The 20039-nt window shown below is 39.3% G+C and overlaps 1 protein-coding gene across 6 annotated transcripts in view; it reads left to right on the top strand.

Moving 5' to 3' along the window:
- The first annotated feature begins 815 nt into the window (after positions 1–815).
- The window catches only part of LOC140529024 (SLAM family member 9-like), a 62758-nt gene continuing 43534 nt past the window's right edge, over positions 816–20039 (top strand). For 5 of the 6 annotated variants that reach the window (XR_011975392.1, XR_011975391.1, XM_072647417.1 and 2 more), the window contains exons 1-4: positions 816–923; positions 13820–14158; positions 18911–19186; positions 19917–20024. Coding sequence is in view for 4 of the 6 variants with exons in the window: in XM_072647417.1 (XP_072503518.1) it covers positions 875–923; positions 13820–14158; positions 18911–19186; positions 19917–20024 (772 nt within the window). In the remaining 2 variants the exon portion in view is untranslated. The remainder of the gene's footprint in view (positions 924–13819; positions 14159–18910; positions 19187–19916; positions 20025–20039) is intronic. The other variant, XM_072647418.1, reaches the window with a different exon arrangement.

Raw genomic sequence — 20039 nt, 5'->3', positions numbered from 1 at the left:
ACATTATTACAGCCACAGTGTGTGAGGACTGTTTCTGACACACTAAGTCCTTCACAACAATGCAAGGACATAAAATATTCCCAAAAGATTTCTGAGGCAAAATGCCATCCACATCCAGAGAAAGAACTATGGAATTGGAATGCAGAATGAAACAGACTATTTTCTCTTGTGTTTTGTTTTGTTTTGGTTTTTCTCATGGTTTTTCCCATTTATTTTAATTTTTCTATGCAACATGACTAATGTGAAAATGTGGTTAATAAGAATGTATGTGTAGAACTCATATAAGATTGCATGCCATCTCGGGGAGGGCAAAGAGAGGGAGAGGGAAAAAATTAAGACTTATGGAAGTGACCGTTGAATATTGAAAACAAGTTAATTAAATTTTTTAAAAAATGAATGACAGAGAGAATGAAAATAAAGTTTTATCATCAGGAATCTAAAAAAAAGATAGCTTAAATCCTACCTTCTATAAAAGATCTTTCCAGGTTCTCCCCAACTGCTAGTGCTTTCCCTCTAAGATTCTCTCTATATATTTGGTAGGTAAGAAGTTGTTTGTATGTTTTCACACACTTCCTCCCCATTAGATTGTGAATTCCTCAAGAGCAGGAACTGTATTTTGCCTTTCTTTGTATTCCAGAGTTTAGTATAGTCCCTGTTACTAGTGTTTAATAAATTCTTGTTTAATAAATAAAACATTTCATGTAGGGTTTAAGGGCCTCTTCCTTCCTATAAACGTTAAGTATCTCTGTTTCTATAGAGGCAGATGTTACAGGAAATGTAAACTAGATACTACTTTCTATTCATGTCACAATTTTTTTTGCAATAGGAACTTGACTAAGGGTTCAGCTCAGAACTCGGGCTGAGGCTCAGGATCATGACACATCTACTGCAGTGGCTCCCAGTCTTCTTCTATTTACAAATAGGTAAGTGTCGATTGGGATATTTTTGGAAACTGAACTCTCCACTTGGAATGAGGATGCTCCCCACTAATGGCTATGCAGAGGTAGTTTACCCTGTCATGATCACTGCAATGGTTCCATGTCAAAGAGCTATGACCCTTACTTAGCACTATCTCCTCTTGTCCTTGACTATAAGAGAAAATCACTGAGATAGAATCATTAGTTATTTTAATTGTGCCTGTTTTACTAAGAAGAAGGAAAAGCTATACTCCATGAAACCCAAAATCCTATGAGGAACAGCAGCTTAGGGTGAATGAGTCTGGTTGTCTCTGAAGAGACTATGCTAGTTAAGCACTGAGACCTAGAAATTCTAGTTCCAGAGTAAAGTTGGCATAAAAGGCCTCTATCAAGCTCCTTTTCAAATGTACCAGATTTCTTACTTTAGCAACTAGTGATTTCCCTTGACTTCTCCCAATATGGAACAAAACTTCTTTATTCTTTCAGTTTTGTCTCTTTATTCCATGTTCCTGGCACACAGAAGGTACTTCGTAGGAACTTGTTAACTGATATAACTTAATAGCTTCTTCAGCTATTAATCATCCTGTATCCAACCCAATGTTGAGCTCCAAGCTTATCTAGGCTGGTCCTGTCACAAAGTTGTTTCAGATCTCCAGTTCCCACGTTGAGGCAATGCCAGGAGTTTGGGGAACATAGGGGAACTAGGTGGCATAGTGAGTACTGGTCACTGGACCTAGAGTTAAGAAGACTTAAGTTCAAACTCAGCCTTGGCCACTTACTAGCTATGTCATCCTGGACAAGTCAGTTATCCTTTGTCTGACTCAACTGTAAAATAAGGACAATAATGGCATTTACCTCCCAGTATTGCTATGGGGATCAACTGATAGAATATTTGTAACACACTTTGTGAACCTAAAAGTACTACCTATATAAATGCTAGCTTTAAAAAAAAGTACGAAGAGAGGATCCCTGGTGACCTGTGATAGCTCCTCGTTTTAGTTTTTAGCTAATTCTCTCTTGATTTTATCATTTTGTCTGATAGTCCAAAGCTACGTAAGTGACTGATGTTCAGCTACCCACCCACTACTATTTCTTTCATAAATAGTTTGGTCTCCTGGGACCTCTTCAGCTTATTAAGTCTGTAGGGACTGATTCTTGTTGATCAGTTGTTCAGTCATGTCTGACTCTGTAATCCCATGGAGCGTACTGGCCATGGAGTTTTCTTGGCAAAGATCCTAGAATGGTTTACCATTTTGTTCTCCAGTGGATTAAAGCACAAAGAAGATAAATGATTTGCCTGGGTCATACCATATCTAGTGTCTGAGGCTGGATTTGCTCAGGTCTTCCTGAATCCAGGTGCAGCCCTCTATCCACTGAACCTTTTAGCTGCTTAGATAACTCCTATTAATCATTTAGTTTGCTCCTACTATGTTCCAGGATCTCTGAGAGGCACTGGCAATGCAAATACAGAAGTGAAACAATCCTTGCCCTCTGGAAGTTTAGTAAAAGAAAACAAGATGTTCACAAATACATAAATAAATAACAGCTAGGCTACATAGTGGATAGAGGACTTCACCTGGAGTCTATATAAATGACAGCTATTATATCCTCAAAAATATGGAGATTGAAGGGAGAAGGTCACTAACAACTAGGGGAGTCAGGAGAGATCTCATCTAAGAAAGAAGGGACACTGGAGCTGAGTTTTGAAGAGTTAGAGGTTCCGAGAATCAGGCATAAAATGCTTAAAATGTCCATCAGGGACTGACCATGTAATGTCACAGAAATTGGAGATTGAATATCATTTGGGGGGAACAACAAATAGGCCAGTTTGCTTAGAATATAGAATATATCAATGTTTGAGGAATATCAGTTTGGAAGATAGACTGGAGAAGGAATAAGACTGGCTGTAGGCAGATCAAATGAAAGGTTTTTGTGATAGTCTACAAGGTCTGTTGAATCCACAGTTTTGAGGCCATATATGTCCTTCTAGGTCCTTGGGTGAGGCCTTTTGACTGAGTGTAAGTTTTATAGAACAAATCCTTTTATTAATGGGATTCATTCTATAAAACTTGGACTCAGTCAAAAGGCCGCACCGAAGGACCTAGAAGGCCACATATGGCCTCATGGCTGCAGGTTCCCCAGCCCTGGGACTCTATGAAAGGGGCAATGAGGGCTATGACTAGGGTGATAGTGATGTGAGCAGAAAGAAGGGGAAGAAAGCAGTATGTATCAAGATAGTGGAACCAGCTTGGCACCTGATTGGATATAGGATGAGAGCATGTGGTGGCGAGGGAGAGTAAAAAAGCCAGGATCAAACAACCAAGAAGTAATTATTAAGTGCTGAATGCTTAAAACTTTAATACTTAAATTAAGCTTAATACTTAAAACTCAGTGACAAGCATCAAGTAAAGAAAGGATGACTTGTACCTTTCAACTTCAGCAACTAGAAGAGGAGAAATTGGAAAGTTGTAAGGTTGGAGGAGTAGTAAGAGGAAGGATAATAAGTTCTATTTGGGATAAGGTGAAGTCCAGATGCACATGGGACATCAAGCAGGCAGTGGGTGGTCCTCAACTGGAACCCAGAAGAGACATGAGGGCTATATATGTAGACATGAGAGTCATTTTGAACAGAGAAAGTAATTGAGTGTGTTAGAGTTGAAAATATTATGAAGAGAAAGAATGGAATAGAGAAAGAAAAAAGGAGAGTTCTTAGTACAAAGGTTGAGGTTTACCTACTCACAGAGATCAGATACTAAAAGTGGGATTGATGCTACAAAGTAGCAATGTGAAAACCCAGGCAGGAGCAAATATATAGAAGAAGGTGATGATCAATGGTAATAAATGCCAAAAAGAAATCAAAAAAGACAAGGACTGAGAAAAGGTCACTGAATTGAGCAAAAAGGAGTCATTGATGTCCTTTCAGAGAGCACTTCCACTGAGTAATGGGGACAAAAGATAGAACACAGGGGTTGAGAAGTTACTAGAAGGTGAAAAAATGTAAGCAGCACAATATATTAGGGGTTCTTAGTCTGAGTACTAGCTTTTTTAAAAATATATTTTAGTAATTGTATTTCAACGTAATTCATTCTACATGTTTTATTTTATGCATTTAAAACATTTTTTTTCTGGAAAGGAATATACAGGCTCCATCAGACTGCCTTAGGAGTCTCTCTCTCTGTCTCTCTCTTTCTGTCTCTGTCTGTCTCTCTCTCTGTCACACACACACACACACACACACACACACACACACACACACACACACACACACACACACACACCCTCACACAATTAAGAACCCTTGGTATAGACAGTTTTTCCTAGGAGTTTGCCTGTGAAAGGGAGAACAATAGCCTGAGGAAATGTTTGAGTGGAGTTTCAAGATGCAGAATTCTGAGCATGTATGAAGGCATTAGGGAAGGAACCAGTGAATAAAAAGGCTGAAAATTAGGAAACAAGAGGGGATGATCAAAGGTACCAGTTGCTAAAGGAGATGGTAGGTGATGAAATCAAGGGCACAAGTAAAGTGGTGGACATCAACAAGATTTTCTTGTAGTTGTGTTTTGTCCTCTGTTCTCGGAAAGGACTGTGATATCAGGAGGATGGTGTCATGACTTGTAATTGCATTGGAGTTGAATGAGGGAGGGCTGTACAAAGTCACCAACCTCACTTTCTTGTCCCACAAGAATTTCTAAGACTGTAAGAAAAAAATCGGAGATAATGGAGTGGGGAAGGGGATGCTGAAGTGATTTGAAATACATAATTTAAAAGAAATATAATGTTGCATTTTTTTCAGTGAAATTTAAGGTGGGATATTCTGCTGAGAGGAATTAGGGAAGATGGTGATTTAGATGGTTTGAAATGAGAAGATTTGGAATAGCTGTTGTGAGGAGAGTCATAGAGGCTGATCAGAGGAACAACATGTCCCAGAGAAGATAGGAAATGAAGCAATCAAGAAACAGTTGTATAATTTCCTCAAGCAGAGTAAGATCCAGCAGTATGTAAACAAGAGTGGTTGAGGTTAATGGTAAGAGTAATCTGAGACAGGGGGAGTGAAAAATGTGACAAATGTGCAAGGGATTCAAGAATTTAAAACAAGACAATTCTTCTGCTACAACTTCAGAACAGGGAGAATCTACCTACCTCCCATCCAATCAAAGAATACACCAGCTGTGGGCGTTTGGGGAGCAGAATCAGTACCCTCCGTCTTTAGGGATAACACCAATTTCATCATGGAATGAAGATAATACTGAATTCTTAAAAGCTATGCTAGCTAAGTGTAAGATCTGGATGTTCCTATTAATCAAGAAAGTCTTCAAGAACAGGCTTGGTAGACTGTCTATCTGTTGTCATATATATGTGTGTATATGTGTGTATATATATATGTATATGTGTATTATGAACATGTGCATGTACGTATGCTCATTTTTCTACCATTTCTTGATTTGGTATTTCATTACTGTTGAACTCAGTTCCCAGCATGGGGGGGTGGGAGTGAGGGCTCAGTCTCAATCTTCAGGAATTTTTGCACTCTCTTGTTCTGCACTCTGGTCCTCATCCTAGAATCAGGCCCCTGATCCTTTGGGATTGCAATCAATACTGCCCCTCACAGTTTCCATTCCCTCTTGACTGAAAGTGTTCTTCTCTGGTCTTGAACCATGACCCAGAAGTGAGTATAGACAACAGAGTTGCCAAACAACCTTTGGTCCTGAGTCTAGAGCTAGCACAGGGATACCCCATAATCTCTTTCTGACCAGTTCCTAAGTCCCCTTACCATCTCCAGCTTGGGAGGCTGCTTTCACTTCTGTCACGACCATTCAGTCCTACCACCCATATTTTATCCTTGTAGGGCTTGGGCCTCATGTCACAGATCTCTTTTCCAATTTCCTGTGTTGTCTTAGGCTGGAATAATGTCTCACTGACCTTTTGTTGGCTCTGCCACTCCAGAATTTGATTTGAGGTGTTATTTTAAAGTTGTTTGGAAGGGGATGTTAGGAGAGTTTGACTGAGTACTTCTATACTCTACCATCTTCTTCCTGTATAGATTTCAAACATTAATCTTTGCATACATTTACTTGGCGAGCCAGGGCCTGGCACAGAATTGGTACTCGATAATTGCATATTCCCTTTCCTTTCTCATCTATTCCATTGAACTATTTCTCTATTTTTTGCCTAGTGCCAGGTAGGTTTTTCTTCCCTAATAACACCATAATAAATGTTTTGTAATGTGTTTTCAAGTCAGAAAGTACAAGGCCACATTCATCAGTTTTTCTCATCAGGGTATCCCTTGATATTATGCCTGTTTATTTTTCAACGTATTTTTAGTTCTGATTGTGTCTAGCTATCCAATGCTTTTTCCACATTATACAGCTTCTCATTTTTAAAATTGGGTGAACATTCCACAGATTTGCTAAATTTGAGATGTCTGTAGAGCATATAATTTGAGATATGCAAAAAAGTAGGTGGTGATGCAAAACTGGAGATCAGGAAAGAAGTTAGGGCTGGATATCTAAAACTGAGAATCATTTGCACTAAAATAGCAATTGAACCAATAATAGTTGATAAGGTCACCAAGACAGTAGAGAAAGGAAAGAGGAGTCAGGACAGAGCCTTAAAAGAACACCCATGATTCCTGAGCCTGACCTTGATGAAAATACAGGATAAGAGACTGAGAATAAATGGTCAGATAACTAGGAGGAGAACCTGAAGAGAGTATCATCACAAAAACCTAGAGAGATCATCCAGATCAACAGTGCCAAAGGCTACAGGAAGGTCAGAAAGGATGAAGATTGGGAAAAGGCCATTAGATATGGCAGAAGTCACTAAGAACTTTGGTGAGAAGTTAGTGATGAGATCAGAGGCCAGACTACAAAGACTTCAGAAGTGAGTTAGAAGAAAATAAGGAGCAGAGCAGTTTGAAGAAACTAAAGGTTTAAGAGAGGCCATGTCTCTTGAGCCAAATTCTATATAGGGAACAAAATTTCCCTACTACCCACCACCTCCCTGTATAACCGTCCATCCCCTATCTCCAAATATTTTCACTGATCAGCTCCCAAAATAGTTGCAGGAATCAAGGATACTCATAAAGGTCAGATATCTAGGCGCCTCCCTACTTTAAGTCACTTTCTTGGACCTTCTGGAGCAACTTTCACTTCCTGTGAAATTTTAAGGCCTGCTGAAACCCTGTAAGCAACAGGTTGGTCTGTCTTTACCAGCTCACATCCTGTAATCTCTAGAAAATAATTTCTCTAGCATCTCACCCTAGGTTGATTTAAAGAGCTGTCCCCTAGAAGAGGAACTAGACATATTTGGCCTGGCCACAGGGGGCAGGATTAGGAGGAAAGCGTAGAAGTTGAAATGAGGAAAAGGGGACCCTTGATATAAGGAAAAGCTTCCTAACAATTGGAGCTATCTACGAGTGGACTGGTCTGACTCTGGAAGTAGTGGGCTCCTGCCCTCTAAAGGTCTTTAAGCAAAGGCTGAAAGATAAGTCATCAGGTATGAGGTGGGAGAACTCCATTCAGATTGGGACTGGATTATGTGGCTCCTGAGTTCTCTGATAACCTTGAGATTCTGGGATTCTGGGATGTCGCATCAGCTCTCCAAAGATAATTGCTTGGCTCTGAAAGGCTTAAACCAGAAGCTCAGCTTCTCAACTGACTTTTAAGTGTAGCCCTGAGGCTTTGTGATTTCAAACTGGCAACTTGAGGTTTTCACCTCATCCAGCTCTGGCTGAGCCAACATAGGTTGTCAGGGGCTTCCTTCTTGTCATTTGAATTCATTTGACTCCGTGTTTTAGTTTTTGGTTTTTGGTTGGTTTGTTTTTTGTTTTTTGTTTTTCTTAAATGAGATGAACCCATGAGAGGGATCAGGAGGGGACATAGAGTTTAAGAGGAAATTCAGAGCAGATATGCTGGGAGTTAGGGTAGTTTTTGTTTGGCTAATTAGGTGCTTAAATACTGCTATCCCTGATTCTGCCCAATTGAATGGGGTCCTTCCCTCCTCCAACTTTCTTAAAGTATTTTTTTCTGGATCTTTCTTCTACATGTTATCATGTTTATGTGTTTACACATGTACTCCTCTATTAGACTGTAAGGTCTTTGAACTAAGTGCTATCATTTTTCATCTCTTAGCAACCTATATTCTTAGCACCCTGCACATAGAAGGCATTCAATAAATATGTTGTATGAAATAAGAATACAATCCAATCCAATGCAGTAGTCATCTCTTAGGCTAATAGGCTACTGGTCAGCTCCAAAGCAGCCCTGGTTCACCACTGCAGATGTGCTTTAACTTCCTTCGGCTCCTGCCTATGCCTGAGTCATATGTGGGAATACTGTGATCCAAAAGGCACATGACTGGTCTACCAGCTTTAGCTCTGGGGAGTGGTGAGATCATACCCAAAAATTATACCAAAAAATTTCAAGGAGACTATCAATGGATCTCTGGTTTGGGGACGGTGGTATCTGCCCTACCTACAGAGTTGCTGTGACGAGCACATATAAATCACAACACAAATCTCATTTCATCATTCTCCTGTCCTGGTCCTTTCCCAGTCCTTCTGACTTGCTCTTCTTTTTTTTAAAATTTATTTATTTTTAATTTTCAACATTCACTGCCACAAGATTTTGAGTTCCAAATTTTATCCCCATCTCTCCCCTCACTCTCCCCAAGACTGCGTGCATTCTGATTACCCCTTTTCCTAATATGCCCTCTCTTCTATCACCCCCCTTCTCTTATCCCCTTCCCTTCTATTTTCCTGTAGACTTTCATTTTTATTGGCTCCTGCCGTCCTTATTCTTTCTACCCATAACCTCTAGTTCTGGTTTCTTTTATCTTGCTATACAACATGTAGCCCATGGTTACCTATTTGAAAGAAAATGTTACTGCCACCTCCTCTGACATTATGTTGTTTCAACTGCTGATATTCAACCCTGAACCACAAACCACTATCTGCTTTATTTGTTTCTGGTTCCAGAGCATTGTTAAAGAAAATCACAATGCTGAGCTAATTCTCACCACTACAAATTTATGCTGCATAGCTTCAGCTGAGCTTTTACCACTTCTTGACAAATATTTCACCTATCAGCTCCATGTTTCAGTCCCTACAAAGCCATTTCCAAAACTTCACCTCTCTCCATAAATGCCTCCCCAACTCCCACTCGCATACTCTCAGAAAATGAAAATTGGTTGGCAGAAATGAATATGTTCAATCTGCGGAAGAGAAGACATGCTAGATGGATTTGGTTCTTTTTTTGAAGATTGTTATTTGGTGGAAGGATTAGAGCATTGGCCTAAGAGGCCAGATTTGGAAGCAATGGGTAGTAGTTTCAAAGAGACCAATCTGAGTTGGAGACATAATAAGGAGACAATGGGTTCTCCCTTATTGAAAATTTTGAAGCAAAAATTAAATGACTATTTCTTGATATTGTGGCTTTGAGGAATTGACTTTCAGAAACTGGAGAAATGAAGAGTTTGTCCTGTCTATTTCTTACCATGTAGTAGCAAATACATTCTAAATGTGACAGAAAAGACAACTCACACATAAAAACCTACATATCTGGAACCTAATTTTTTGAAAGATATTTGAAATCACTAATGATCAGGCCGTGGATTGTGGGGCTAAAAACATAGTTGCTGGTTTCCTCAGAGCTTCCTTGTATGAAAGATCTTCTTATCCAGCCGATGGTATTCCCAGTTCCAGGATCAATCAAACTGTAGTAAAGCACAACATGTACACTAAGTTGATAGTTAACAGATTAACGGAAGCTAACAATTTATTAATTAGTTAACAGATTAACAGAAGCTAAATTTATACATAAATTTTACATAATTTATACACAAATTTTATGCATAAAAATGCCTTCTTAGCTTTCACTTTTTACATAAAAAGTTCTCTCGTTGACATATGGTATCAAGTTTTGCCACTTTATGATTTTGCTTAGATTTTCCAGCGTTTCATTTGGTGGAGGATACAAAGGTGGAGGGTACTTCTATTGAGTCCATTCCCAAATCTATACTTTGGAATCTTTGACCACTGCTGTCATGTAAGGAGACAAAGAACAACCAAAAAAAATTAAAATCCTGAAAGGGAGGGAAGGATCTGGTTTGACCCATCTCTACCCTTGACATTTTACCTTACCATCAAAATCAGTTTATCTGTATAAAGTTGTCATCCTCCTAGACCAATCTGCTGTATTCAATGAGGTTGATCATACATTCCTCCTAGATAATCTCTATTTCTTGACTTCCCAGTTTTCCTACTTCCTCTCTATCCTACACCTTCTCACTTGGTGATTTCATTCACTCCCATATTTCAATATCACTTGAATGGTGAAGTTTTCTTAATCTACCTCTCTAACCCTGTCTCTTTGCCTGAACTCCCTTAAATTTCAAATTGCTTCCTGGACATGTCCACATGTGTATGTCCCATTAGTACCTCAAGTTCAATAAGTTTAAAAATGAATCCATGATCTGCCAGTCTAAACTTGCTGCTTATCCTAAGTTCCTTATCTCTGTCAATGGCTTCATTATTTTCCCAGTCATCTATTGTATAATTTCAAAATAACTCTGACTTCCCTCTGTCCTGGAAGATATATCAATCATTTGCTAAGCCCTATGTATTCTATTGTTGATTTTTCACACAGCTATCAAAATATTAATCCTAAGACTGGTCTGACTCCAGCTTGGTTTTGATCAAAGATCTTCATATTTCCTCTAGAATAAAATGTAAATTTCTTAGCCAGATATTCAAGGCCTTGCACAATCTAGCTTCAACCTACCTGTCCAAATTCATTTCACATTACTCCTTTTCACCAAATTTATATTCTAGCCAAACTAAACTATTGCATCTTCCCTAAACATTCCTTTTCCAGCTTCATGCACTCACATAGAGTGTATCCTACATCTGGAATGTACTTCTTCCTCATTTCGATCTCTTTACCTTCCTTCAAAAATTAGCTCAGGTATTGCCACCTCTGTGAAACCTCCCTTGATTCCCTCAGTTATAGGCTTTCTTCTCCTCTAATTGTACATCATATTCTATCTTTCCTCTTTACTTTTGCTTACACTGCTCCCCATACCTGGAAGACCCAACTCTACTTGTCCTTCAAAGCCCAACTCAAATATCATCTCTTTTGTAAAGCTTCCTCTGATTCCCCTAGCTTAATGTGACCATTCCCTCAGTTGCTCTTAAAGCCCTTTGTCCCCCTATTATGGACTTGTATGCTATTTGTACTATATTTATCTATGTCTGTATGTTATCACCTTGATTGTAAGCTCCTCAATAGCAGAGGCATTATCTTTTATGTTTGTATCTGTCTCAGTATAGTATAGTTGATATGGCAGAAAATAAATGAATGGAATCAGGATAGGTGCTGGATTTTTTATTTCTATGATATAGGGCACTACTGGACAAGGTGAATAGGCACCTTCTCTTCAATTTATGGTTTTATAGAGTTGCCTAGAGCATTAAAAGATTGAATAACTTGCCCAGAGTAACCCAGCCAGTGCATGGCTGAAGAATGGAAAATGCAGTGCTTTCTAGCTCCATCACTAGCTCTCCATAGATTATACCATGCTGCTTCTCAGTGTGTGAATAAAAGAATGGATGGATGGGTGGATGAATGACAGGAGATAATGGGTGTGGAGGTTCTTATCATAAAAAAAACTGTGTAAATAGGAGCTGTTTGGTTATTAGAGTTTTCTGTTCATTTTTACCTTCTCCTTTCCTGAAATCCAGGGTTCTGTGAGTTTCATCTTGCTGGGGAAGGCAAGGAGGCAGGTTTCTACACCGGAAGTCTGGGGCACAGGACAGGGAGACACAGGGGACTCACAGACTCCCCACCTGCTTTTCTATGCATATAAACCTAAGGATGAAAATGAATGCCCCACAAAAGGCTAAGCTGAGAAAAGGCCATTCTTGGGAAATTCCTGGGTGCCAAATAAAACCTCTCCAGGAGGAATCCTCAAAGTGTATCAGGTTGAGCCAGGCCTACAGACCTTATCAGTGCAACATAGATTGATGTATATGGTACCAGAAGACCTGCAATTTAATCCTGGTCCTGTTCCTTATTACTTGTGTTTTTTACTACCTGTGTGATCCTGAGCAACTCACTTAACTCTGGCCTCCTTGCTACTCCTCAGATAAAACGCTCCTGACTGCCAGGCACCTTCACTGACTGACTCCTTACTCATCTCCCCCTCCTGGCTTCCCTAGCTTCCTTCGAGTCTTCAGCTAACGTTCCACCTTCTGGAAGCCTTTGTAAATCCCCCTTAATCTGGTGCCTTCCCTCTGTTGATGATTCCCTTTGTACCTTGTACATAGCTTATTTATACTTCCTTGTTTACATGTTGTCTCCCTCAGTAGACTGTGAGCTCCTTGAGAGCAGAGACTCTCTTTTGCCTTTCTTTGTATAACCCAGTGTTTAACACAGTTCCTGAAACACAGCAGGTGCTTGATAGTTATTGACTGACTTTCCATCCTATCTTGATATCCATTTCTTCTTTTATAAAATGAGAGGATTCAGTCTCAAAGGACCCTTCCAGTTTTTAATCTATGACCTTCTGATTCAATTATCTTGGTCTCTACCCAAATTCCTCTGGTAACAAGTGCCAGCCAGAGAATATGAGTAAGTAGATTAAAATGATAGGGATAAAGGAAAGGCATGGAACTACTGGGAATTCCGGAATCTTGGGGAATGAATAAAATGATGGTTATAGAGCATTTTAAGAAAGAAAAAAAACTTTTTCCAACTATCCCCTACGATCTTACAATAGCTTCACCCTCAAGTTTCAGCTCTAGTCTTTCCACAACCTCAGTAATATCCGGTCCAAAGTGCCTCTCTTAAGGTACTTCAGTGAAAAAGCCCCACTTATGCTAAGAAAACATCAAGTGGTTGGAGTGGAAGATCGTGGTGAATTCCCTCCTATTTTCTCTAGTCCAGCACCAATCCTTCACTTTCCCGTAGGCCAGTGCAAGATTCATCCTGTCCATGAAGTATTCCGTGACTAATCACAGCCTACGATAAACTTTGCATTACTGTAAATGCCATCAGTAATTATGTTTCTATCGTATTATAACACACTGACTGAGATATTTGAATTGGAATTGTTTTCTATTTGTTTCATGTTTGTTATTCTTCTAGCCTCAGCTTGAGGCTAGAGAGAACTTATCAGTGCAACACAGATTGATGTGTATGCTACCAGAAGACCTACTTCCCCACAGTATACTAGTATAACACTGGGCACATAGTAGACGCTCAATAAATCATTATTAAATTGAATTGAAGCAATGGTTATCTCTGTGCCATCAGGCTGCTGCCAAGTGGGTAATATGGATCTTACCCCAATATCACCTCATTCCTAGAGAATCAAAAAGAGGATGGACAAGATGTGACAAGCCTGTGGTATCTAGGTGGGCTTGTACAAAGAGCACTGGACTTAGCCAAGAAGATCTGGGTTCAAACCCTGCCTCAGCTACTTAAGTACTCTATCATTCTGGGTAAACCACTCATCTTCTCTCTGCTTCAGTTTTCTCATTAATAAAAGGGCATTGATAATAACATCTACCTCCCTAGCTTAGGAGAATCAAATGATATGTAAAGTGCTTTGCAAATCTTAAAGTCTAGTATTAAATGAATGGGGGTTGGATATCAAGGGAAAAAAGGAAACTGACACAAAAACAAAAGAGCCAAATAAGGATCTGGGCCAAGGGCTTCTATTATTTAAAATGAAGGTAGGGGTTTCTACAATTGTTGGCATCAAAGCAAACCAAAATTCTGTACCCCAAACCTATTTCTGACCATCACTTCCATAAGCTATAGTGTTTGCAGGGAAATGGAAAAGGGGATGGGAAAGGGAAAAGTAGATCACCATTGCAGTTTTTCTACTGTGTCTGTCTACAGAAGAAGCCACCTCCACAGACAATGAAGTCCCATTGACGGTGATAGGGACTGTGGGGAAGTCAGCCATTCTACCTGTGAAGATCCCATCAGACGATATTCTAACTATTGCCTGGCTATCAAGCAGTGTTCTTGCCACTGTCGCAGTAGAAGAAAACTCCAGGATAATAATTACTGACCCCAACTACCATAATCGACTGGAGATCTTCTCAAAGTCAGACTATTCTTTGCAAATCAACAATTTGACGACAAAAGATGAAAATTGCTACAAAGGGCAAGTAACCATAAAGAGTAGAGGCCCAGCTAAAGTCAGAATTCAACAGTACCACCTATATGTTTATGGTAAGTCACAAACTTAACTATGTATAAACTTCTTTTACCTAGATTTGTAATTTCACTAGTATAAGGAAATCCTTGTGAGGAAATTCTGTACCAGTGCAGATCCGCACCCATTATACAATGTATACTTTGTTCTATAAAATTTGGATGCAGTCAAAAAGCCACACTTCAGGATTTAGAAAGCCATATGTTCCCCATCTCTGATCTAGGTGGTATAGTGGATAGATCACTGGACCTAGAGTCAAGTAGACTTGAGTCCAAATATATCCTTAGACATTTACTTGGAAAGTCATTTAAGTCTGCCTTTGTTTCCACATTTGTAAAATGGGAAGAAGAATAACAGTATGTACCTACATCCCAGATTTGTTATTAGGATAAAATGAGATAATTTTTGTGAAGTGTTTTGCAAACCTTAAAGCACTATAGAAATGCTAGTTGTTATGAAGATGATGATGATGATGATGGTGATGATGATGAACAAAAATCCCTTCTAAAAAATATACAAATGTCATAGCATCCTCACTAAAAGACTTCCAGTGAGGGAAGATCCACTACCATCTAAGGCAATTCATTAAACTTTAAGATGTCTCTATTTGTTAAGATGTCTTTCAGAACCTAAAATCTCTTCAATTTCCACACACTTTTTCTAGTACTGCCCTTTGTAGCAAAGTAGATAAAGTATAATCCCTCTTCAAGTAATAGACCATCAAATAAGACAGTTATCATGATCCCTCTAAGTCTCTTCCTCAATCTAAACATCCCCAATTTCTTCATTTAATCCTTATATGACATGATGTTGAGGTCCTCAATATCAGCTGTGGTTTTCCTTTCCTGGATACCCTATCCTTCAAGATCAATATCCTTCCAGAGGATTATGTTATAGTATAGAGTGTTGGACTAAGAACCAGTATGTGTTATATATCCTAACGGTGTCATTTGCAGATTTAATAAAATGGTTATTCCCTTATCCAAATAATTGATAAAAATGTTAAACAGCCCAAGGTAAACACCTGGGACATTCCACTGGTGATCTCTTGCCAAGCTCATGAAAAAACATTAATAATTAACATTTGCTTCCAGTCATTCAACAATTTCCAAATCCACATAAATGTTCCCTATGTCATCCACCTAAATGTTCCCCACATCAATGCATCTTTTTACATAAGGTAGTGTAAGAGACTTGGTAGAAATTTTGCTGAAATCTAAACGCCTAGCAAGGTGTCCTTGCTAATGCAAATGATGTTAGGCTTAATGAATCTGGTTAGGATTTGCTAATAGGATCAGTTACAGCATTCTCATAATCAACTCTGTCAAAAAAAAAAAAAAGAAATCAAGTAATTATGTTCTTAATGAAGCCATGCTGTTGCCTTGTGATCACTACTTTCATTGCCTACATATTCACTCACCATCCCTTTTATTAACATATTCTAGAATTTTTTTAGAAATGGAAGTCAAATTTTATGGTCTGTAGCTTGCTACTGGCACTCTGGTCCCTTTTTTTTTTGAAGATCAAAACAACATTTTCCCATCTGCAGCACTGTGACACTTCTTCCACCTTCTACCGTCAAAGGTGGTTAACATTGGCTTTGATAACATAATTCTCTCTTATTTTAGGATGCTGGGATGTAGTTCCCCTGGGCCTAATGACTTGAATGTTTATAATACATACTGCAGCTAGGTGTTCTCTTAATATTTATCTACAGATCTTGACTTTCAAGTCTCTGATAGGCATCATTTCCGTTTGTTCCAATGTGAAGTGTAGCTCTCAAATAATGCTGCCTTCTCTCTTTTTAATCCATTATCATCACCTCATATTATAAGATATGTGCTGATAAGAAATTCTTTTCCTTCTTTGACTCTTCTATTTTTTAGTTAATATAGATTTTTAAAAACCCTTTTTTGTTAGCCTTGACAGATTCCTCAAAGAGAAGTCAGACTTGGACATTCCCTAAGTTCATAATAGCACAGTTAAGACCCTTTTCTATTTAAATATTCATTTAAAGCATGTTCTGGCTAATATCTAATGAGAACCAGACAGAGTAAGTGTTGTATTTCATGTGTATCTTTGTATACCTAGTATCTAGAAAGTCAGATCAGTCAACAAGCATTTGTATATCAGACACTGTGCTAAATGCTGAATACAAAGGAAGGCAAAAAAAAAGTTCTTGCTTTCAATGAGTTCACAGTCTAATATGGGGGAGGCAACATGCAAACAATTACATACAAACAAGGCACTAAGTTTAAGAAGAACTGGAAGAGAATTCCAGAAGGAGAGACTTTAGCTAAGTAAGTCTTAAAGGAAGCCAAGAGGTAGAGATGAGGAGAGAGAGGATTCCAGGCATAAAGGACAGTCAATGAAAATTCCCAGAATCAGAAGATGTATTCAAGGAACATAGAGAAGGCCAGGGTCACTAGATCATAGAGTACATAGAAAAGAGTAAAGTATAAGATGACCAGAAAGGTAGGAAGAATTCAGGTTATAAAGGGCTTTGAAAGCCAGAGAATTATATATTTGATCTTGAAGGGAATAGGGCACCAATGGAGTTTTTTGACTAGGGGAATGGCACAGTCAGGCCTATGCTTTAGGAATGACATAGTAGACATTTAATAGATGTTTGTTGCATGATTGATTGTGCTTAATAATAAGCTGAGTCTAATAGTGATTGTTACATCTAACTCAATCCAGCAAGCATTCTTTAAGTTATTGGAAGACACTGAAAGTACAAATATGAAACTGAAAAATAACTCTAGTTTATGTTCTGCTAAGTGAATACGACACATTAACAGAATAGCATAAATATAATTTGAGGATTAAAAGAGCCCTAATAACTATGAAAATCGGGAAAGACTTCCTCTAGGAAGTGGTAGATCAAACTTGGCTTTCAAGAAAGTTAAAGATTCAAGGAGGAAGAGATGAGGTGGGGGTATATTCTAAATATGAGAGCTAGTTTGTGAAAAGGAACAAAAATGAAAGATATAATTTTGAGTTTAGGGTTTAGGAAGTAGGATAGTTTGGCTAAAAGGTGGAATATGTGAAGGGGACTAAGGTAAAATAAGGTTGGAAAGGATAGTTAGAGCCAGACCAGGAACGACTTTAAGCTCAAAAATCAGTAGAGTATATATCATCCTCAAAACAACAGAAAATTACTAAAGATTCTTGAGTAGAGAAGTTACATGGCTAGATTTATGCTTTAAGATTATCTGAACAGCTGTGAGGGGGAAAAATGGATTGTAAAAAGGAGAGACTAGGGGCAGTTAGGAGGTTATTATAACAGTCCAGGAAAGAGGTGGAAAAGGCCTGAAGTATGTTAGTAGCAGAGTAGAAGGTAGGGGACTAATGTCAAAAGTGTATTTGGAAGGGAAGAGAGAGAAAAGTATTAAAAGTGAGTACCAATATTAAAACCTGGATGAATTAAAGAAGAGTGGTTCATATAAATAAAGCAATTTGAAAGAAGGGCCATTTAAGGGGAATAATGACGTAAATATAACAGTATACAAAAAATAACAATATACACAATTGCAATAATATTAACAAAAGAGAACATTGAAGGTACAGAGTGTGGGCAAACTGTTTAATTGTAAAGACCAATACCAAGAGAACACGTAATAAACCATAATTCCTTTCTCTTGGCGTGCAGTAAGGGACTGTAAGAATGGAATGTTGCAAAATTATTGGAGGTAGTCATTTTATCAGTCACTGTTGTTTAACTATTTTTCTGCTATGAGTTGAATTGAGGGGAGGGGTTTAACCAGTACTGCACATCTAAAAATGACAGAGATGTTTTAAAAATGATGTTTGGGGGTTTGGGGGAGGAGGGAGATTTAACTACCTTTACCAGATGATTGGTTAAAAGAGGTTAGCAAATGATCTGCTTGCTTGGTGGAGGGCAAAAGAAGCCTCCCCTCATGGTATCCCCTCTCTCCCACTCCATTTCCTCCTCTTAGTTTCTGACTCTTCCCCACTCCCCAGCTTTTCCAGCTAAGGTTACCTTCTATGCTGCTAGTTCTGACCTTGGTTTGTAATGCCACCCCCAAATATAAAATTTCCTAGTGACAGCCCTCCCTAATTTCCAAGCCTGCGTGTGTGTTCATCCTTTGTTGCCGAAGAAGATGACACCATCAGAGAAATGATGATATGACTTGCATTTGACTTTATTTTGAGGGAGGGAGGGCTGTGCTGGTCACCAGCCTCACTTCTCCTCCAGAGCCATCTGAATCCAGTGACCAGATATTCATCAGGATGACTAGAGATGACGCAGGATGAGGCAATTGGGGTTAAGTGACTTGCCCAAGGTCACACAGCTAGTGGGTGTCAAGTGTCTGAGGTGAGATTTGAACTCAGGTCCTCCTGACTCCTGCACTGGTGCTCTATCCACTGCACCACCTAGCTGCCAATTTCCAAACCTAATCTTTATATAGAAGTCTCCACTTTCACTTCAAACTATCCTAGCCTCAACCTTCCTCTTTATCTTCCTTCTGCCTTTTTTACCTACTCTAGTCATGTCTTTAGGTCCCCCTGCCAGTACCACTCCTTGCTAAGGACATTGGTAGCAGCAAACTGTCAGGCTCCATGATCATGAATTTCTAAACCTACCTACCCTACCATATGTAGTCGTTCATAGAGCCTCCACAGGTAGCAGCTTATACTAAAGGAATCGGTTAAAAAAAAAAAATACTAATGCAATGCAATGGAATTGTTTATTACAGGGACCTAAGCTATTTTTCCTCAATTTCATTTCTTTTCTCCCCACACAGAGGAACTGAGCAAACCCGAAGTTACAGCAAACTTTATAGAGTTTGAGAATGGTACCTGTAAAGTTGTTATGCTGTGCTCTGTGGAAAATGAAGGAAAAAATGTGTCTTACAAATGGATATCCCTGAAAGATAGAGAAGAAGTCACTGACCATGAGGGGCCCAACATCACAGTCTCCTGGAGACCTGGGGAAAGTGAACAAAACTATATGTGCAGAGTCACAAATCCTGTTAGCAGTCAGAGGTCCGAGCCAATCTCTTCTTCAGGGCTCTGTACAGGTAACCCTTCCTGTCTCTCCAGAAATCTCAGGAGTAGCCCTGAACAGCTCCAGGAAACAGACTGACCTCCTTGACCTCCTTCCCAATTCTGTCTTTCAAAAAAGTACCTTTCATAGCATCATAAAATTTAGCAACAAAAACGATCTTAGAGATCACCCAGTTCAACCTCTCTCTCTCTCTCTCTCTCTCTCTCTCTCTCTCTGTCTCTCTGTCTCTGTCTCTCTCTGTCTCTCTCTGTCTCTCTCTCTCTCTCTCTCTCTCTTCCTCTCTTCACACACACACACACACACACACACACACACACACACACACACACACACACACACACACTTCTCCTCACTCTATACCTAACATTCCTTCTACCCTCCCATACCGGACACAGAACCCAACAGAACTCTTAAGACCAAGAACATCCCAGGGTTCTGAGCTTCTGCCTCTGGAACTTTCAAACCCCACCTCCAATATCCCTTCCTTCACCTCCACAACTCCATATCTTTTCAGCACACAGAACTCAAAGACAAGGATCTCAGGAGAGCCAACTCTTCTCCCAGCTCCACCCAGGGACCGCCACATTATCTTTCCTGAGAAGTCCCATACAAAGTCATCCCATTGTATCCCACCCAGATCATCAGCATGACCAGATTAAGAGGGAGGAAATTCCAGAGGCAGGGATTCTGGCTCAGTGTACCCAGCAGCACTCATGTTATCTTTTCCTTTCCAAACCCTCAAGGAACATCATCTAGGAATTATGTTAAGCTGGTCATAGGAATTGTTATTGCGGTTGCGCTGTGTGTAGCCATCATGATTGGGAGTATTTTTTGGAAGAAAAAAAGACAAGGTGAGATTTCCTTGA

The sequence above is a fragment of the Notamacropus eugenii genome, chromosome 2 (assembly GCF_028372415.1).
Source record: "Notamacropus eugenii isolate mMacEug1 chromosome 2, mMacEug1.pri_v2, whole genome shotgun sequence".
In the NCBI taxonomy this organism is placed as follows: domain Eukaryota; kingdom Metazoa; phylum Chordata; class Mammalia; order Diprotodontia; family Macropodidae; genus Notamacropus; species Notamacropus eugenii.
This window is presented reverse-complemented; position numbering and strand designations above follow the sequence as displayed.